Source organism: Porites lutea, chromosome 9, assembly GCF_958299795.1.
Source record: "Porites lutea chromosome 9, jaPorLute2.1, whole genome shotgun sequence".
NCBI classification, from domain to species: domain Eukaryota; kingdom Metazoa; phylum Cnidaria; class Anthozoa; order Scleractinia; family Poritidae; genus Porites; species Porites lutea.
In genome coordinates, this window is record NC_133209.1 from 22,926,361 (window position 1) to 22,931,325 (window position 4,965).

The window sequence follows — 4,965 nt, forward strand, 5'->3', positions numbered from 1 at the left end:
TGTCTTATGGTGATTATTGTAATAGACTGTTTTGCAGTTGTGTATTAAGTATCCTGGCATTGACTTGAAGTGAAGCTACAGGTGACCTTGCACTTTTGTTTTGGTGTCTTCCGCCCTCCAGACTGCGAGCAGCCTCTTCATTTTTCTTTCCACAACTGAATTATTCCATGCGTAAATCACGCGCGCGCGTCTCGTCCTAATCCTTTCTTATGATGTCGTTTTTTGCACTATCGCTGGCTGGGATAAGAACTTCACGGATTTTAAGAGAAAAGGCGGACTGCAAGAAGTGTATCCTCCCTCGCGCCCGTCGCTTATCTTTAGCCCTATATTTCTTATGCTCATGTCACGCGAGCGAAACGAGATCAGGGGGAGAATAGAGATGGGTATTTGGGTCAGCAGTCGACTCAGCACAACAATAAAGCACAAGGCTTTTGATTACCACACTGAGCAGCAAAAACAACATAGCAATAGTAGGTAGTAAAACAACGTTTTAGAACCGCGAAATGGCACAATTGTAAGAAGGTAACCTGCTTTTAAAACAAGCGATCTTCCTCTCTTGCACAAAAACAAAAAAGCAAAGGGCAATTGTTTCTATTTCAAAATTTTAAATTCTATCTGGGTACAATATTAAGATTTTTCAGTGCGTACAATTGAACCTGTCCACAACGGTCACCTTTTAGAGAGGTAGCCGTTGTAGAGATATTTTTAAATTGTTTAAATTTTTAAATTTCTAAATTGTTTAATCAATCAATCAATCTTGAGGACATGTCTCGAGCATCTGGTCATCCAACCTTGCTGGTGATCTAAAGATATGAATCTTCCAAGCGAGGATAGAGTCTGTCTTGCTCGATGTCTGAGAGGGGTGGTCACCGCCTGTTACCATGGAAAAGTCCTTCAATGGCGGGGACATACACCTGTATGCTCTGCCGTGTCCTTGATACCATTTGGCAATACCAACTGTGCTAAGTCGTCAACGTCGAACTGTATGGCGTCTTTCCAAATTTGTCAGACAGGGCCAGATTCAGAAGGCTTGGTCTTGCTGGCCATTGCCACATGTACAGTCACCGCGATCTGCAGCAAGCCAGCTTGTCCTTTGGCTGCCAACACAGGGACATCTACGACGCGGTCGCCCCGTGTCAACATTCATAAACACTCTGATGAGGGACGCTGGAGCAGCATCCACCAGCGAACTCTAAGCCTGTAGGGAAAACAAAGCAGACTGGGCGGCTCAGGGCGACTAGCTAGGTAGTCTCCCTCGCAGCCGTGTTTTGGATGTCACGCAACGCTCCCCCAAAAGTTATTTTCAGGGAGCGTTGCGTGACATCCAAAAAAAAAACGGCTGCGAGGGAGACTACTAGCTCGGCTGAGGCAACCTGAATGAATGAATAAGTGAATGAAGGAATCTATGGACTGTTCGCCAAAAAAGTGGCCGTTGATGTAGAGAGGTGGCAGTTAGTGGAGGTTCGACTGTATACAGAATCAACTGACCAACCGGATTAAAAAGCGTAAAATGAACTGAAATTAAACCAGAGGCTTTTACTAAACAAACGTTGTCTCAAACGTCTTTGTTATGGAATTATTTTTTCACTTCTTGGTCTTACTAGGCTTGGTAAAGTAGCCGTGGTTGTCGTAGAGACTGTGTAATGTATATATTTGACTTATGAAAATATAAAACTTGAGCTTGCGATCAACTGAAAGCTAACTATTCAGCTGGACAAAAGCTAAAAAACACTTGACCTCGATGAGTTGGTACCTAAGCCTTAAGTGATTTTGGTCAGCGGATACCTTTATTTGACAGCTGTCGATTGACAATAACATGAATGTTAAACACAGGTTACAGGCTAGGCTCTAATACCAGCCAGAAAATGTGACATTACACATTCGTTTCCCTGTGGTGTCAACGGACAGGCGGACGAACGTACGATCACGTGACTACCATAATTTCTTGGATGCACAGATAACCAAATTTTCTTAACCATGGCGCTCCGCCGCGGGTGCTCGCGCGCTCGAGAGCTCCGCTTAAGAAAAAACAAAGGGACAACTAGGGGATTAAACGCTATCCACAGCTTATGTTCTTACGTAACATGGCTTCTGGAATTTATTCATGTCTGCAAATTAAAAATATAAGGCTCTGGGTACGGATCAGGCAGATTTAGCCAAGACGCAAGGAGCCCAGGAAAAGATGGCAACAACACGTGAGCAGTGACGAGGGAACTAACCAATGAAATAACAGCAAATTGAGCACAGGAAGTCGCTTTCACGTTTTTATTTGACGTAAACTGAGACCTGGCCCAATAGAGTACTAAAGTGATGACGTCATAAAAATGAAATTTCTGAAATTATGGGATTTGTCAGGATATTCTGAAAGAACAATGTCCAAAAGGCCTTCTTGCCAAAAATGAGCATTTCGCAGCAAATTGTCTCTGAGCTCGTAGCCCAGTTATACTCAGAAAACTCCATACAAACCCTTCTAATTTTTTTTGGGTCGACCCAAAAAAAATTTAGAAGGGTTTGTATGGAGTTTTGTAAGCATAACTGGGCTACGATCTCAGAGACAATTTGCCCCCAAATGCTCATTTTTGGCAAGTAGGCCTCTTGGACATTGTTCTTTCAGAATATCCTGACAAATCCCATAATTTCAGAAATTTCATTTTTATGACGTCACACTTAAGTACTCTATTTGAGCAGCTTCCATGCTTTCTCTCTTACGAAAATAGAGACTGATCTCGGGTTTTTTTTGACGTCTGTTGTCTTTGCTAAATCTGCCCATTAGTTCTTACGAACAACGTGGATCATCGGTCATCACCACAATTTCTCCTTTTTTCGACTTGGTTTTGAAAATGGATAGAAAATCTCGGACCATCCCATTACGGACATGAATGGGACAAAGGTAATCTCCATGGTTACGACCCACATAAACACCGTCCACTTGGAGAGTGTTTGGAGGTAAAAGGTCACCTCGCTTTGCCTGCATAATGCCATATCCAGTGTCCTTCAATAACTCTCCGCTCGACTGTTTCCTGTATTCACCATCAAACATGGAGATCCACGAATCGCAGAAGCCATCTTTGATGTCGACAAAGCAAATGCTTCCTTGAGAACGACCAAAGTACTTATCCTCTGAAGAGTCAACTTTCTTAGCTTTCAAGGCATTACGCGGAGGGGGGTCTCCCTGTCTGCAGGGTATCCATACCGGTTCAGGATTCGAAGGGTGAATGTGGATCTGTCTCGAATCTCCCCTTATAGTAATACAGCCATATTCTGAAGGGTGAACAACCACGTCAGTTTCAAGCAAGTTGAATCCGTCGTGAACACAAATGTACATCGGAGAGTCGCGATTTTCAACATGGAATGGTTTTGGAAGTCCAGGTTTAACAACATAGAATTCTGCCTTGTGCATTGTCGCAACAAGTCTTCTTTTCTGCTGTTCGGAAAGATCTTCCTCAACCTCTGAATCGACCATCTGGAGACTGAGTTTTGAATGTAACTCCGCGTCGACGCTGAGCTTTCTGCCGTTCACCCGCACAAATAGAAGCTCTATGGCTTTAGTTTTGTTCGTTACGTATATGCTATGGGCAGCAAAAGGACCTGAGCCAATAGAAACATAACAAAAAAAGATCGCAACATGAAAAGCAACAAGGACCGTCAGTCAAAGCTTCACCTTTTTTATGCTTTAATAGGGAGCTTAAGCAACGCTACTTTTGAGCGACGCACGCCAACCGGAAGTTGGGCCTCTTACCTTTTAACCCAATAGTCACCTGAATAGTCCCAATAGTCCCAACAGTCACCTAAATAGTGACCAAGATCGATTGTCTCCTAACAATATCCATACATTGTCAACAGATAAGTTATGAGAATTATTAAAATGATCACCCAAGTAAAAATGCCTTGATCTTTTATCAAATTCTCTCAACTCATTCTTAAAGGAAATGTATGGAGATCAGTTTGGAGAATTTGTATGTAGATACTGGGGCTTAAAGGATTAATATGTTTGACGCTACCACCTTTGTTTTGTTGTGAGATTCTACTCTTTTAGAGATGATTTACCCGAAAATTTGGGCAAAACCACGGTAAGAAGTCCACTTCCGATTGCCTTTCGTCGCTCAAAAAGCCTTTGCTTTAGCTCCTTATTATCTTATTTGGCGTAGACGGATAGGTGCCGCAGGAAAGTATGGTTATCAAGTCCTAATTGAGTCTTAAACAGGTTCTACAATTTCACTTTTTGGCGTCTTTAAATCAAGGGTGTGTTTTTGGACCGGAAGCCTTTTCCACTAGCACGTACTAGCGACGGAGTCGGTGTCGGTGTCGTAATCAGAAGGGCAGAACTTTAGGATCTAGTGAAAACAGCGTTCTGTTTGAAGAATTAAACCAATCACAAAGCGTGGGAATGAGCATTTGATTGGCTTAATTCTTCTGCTTCTGCTTCCGACTCTGACAATCTGGTCTTCATTAAATCGTAAACAACAGACAGTCATAAGCGGAGTCAGAATAAAATTGAAACGGTCTGATTCTTCCTACTCCGATTCCGTCGCGCTTATGACTCCACTCACGACTCCGTTTTTTGATTTTCACAAAATAATAAGCGCCCTTTACCACTCTGCTTGCACTGTGCTTACGACTCCGACTCTGTCACTAGTGAAAACTACCTCCTACAGATGGGCGGTCTACACTTGTGGCACCAACGAACCAACAATTTTTTTCCCAAAAAATTTAGTTCCATGATATTAGTTTTAAAATTACCTAATTCTTCATGCAAAACGAAACGAGGGACATAGTAAGAACTCTTGTACTAAACATGTAACGGGGTAGCGAAATCGGAACAATTTTTGTCTTGAACAGGGTCACGTTTGGAGGGCTTTAGCGGCACACCTCAACCTAAACACCCTAGAGTGTCCCCATGAGAACAGAATTTCTGAAAATGGTAGTGATGACGATTGCGCACGTATCGACTTTGGTATATATATA

At 42.6% G+C, this 4,965-nt stretch overlaps 1 protein-coding gene across 1 annotated transcript; it reads right to left on the reverse strand.

Moving 5' to 3' along the window:
- Positions 1-2,719: 2,719 nt before the first annotated feature.
- On the reverse strand, positions 2,720-3,652 carry LOC140948691 (uncharacterized). The gene has a single exon (XM_073397957.1). It carries the CDS (start codon positions 3,461-3,463, stop codon positions 2,777-2,779), a length of 687 nt encoding a protein of 228 aa, XP_073254058.1. The 5' UTR covers positions 3,464-3,652; the 3' UTR covers positions 2,720-2,776.
- Between the last annotated feature and the right edge of the window lie 1,313 nt (positions 3,653-4,965).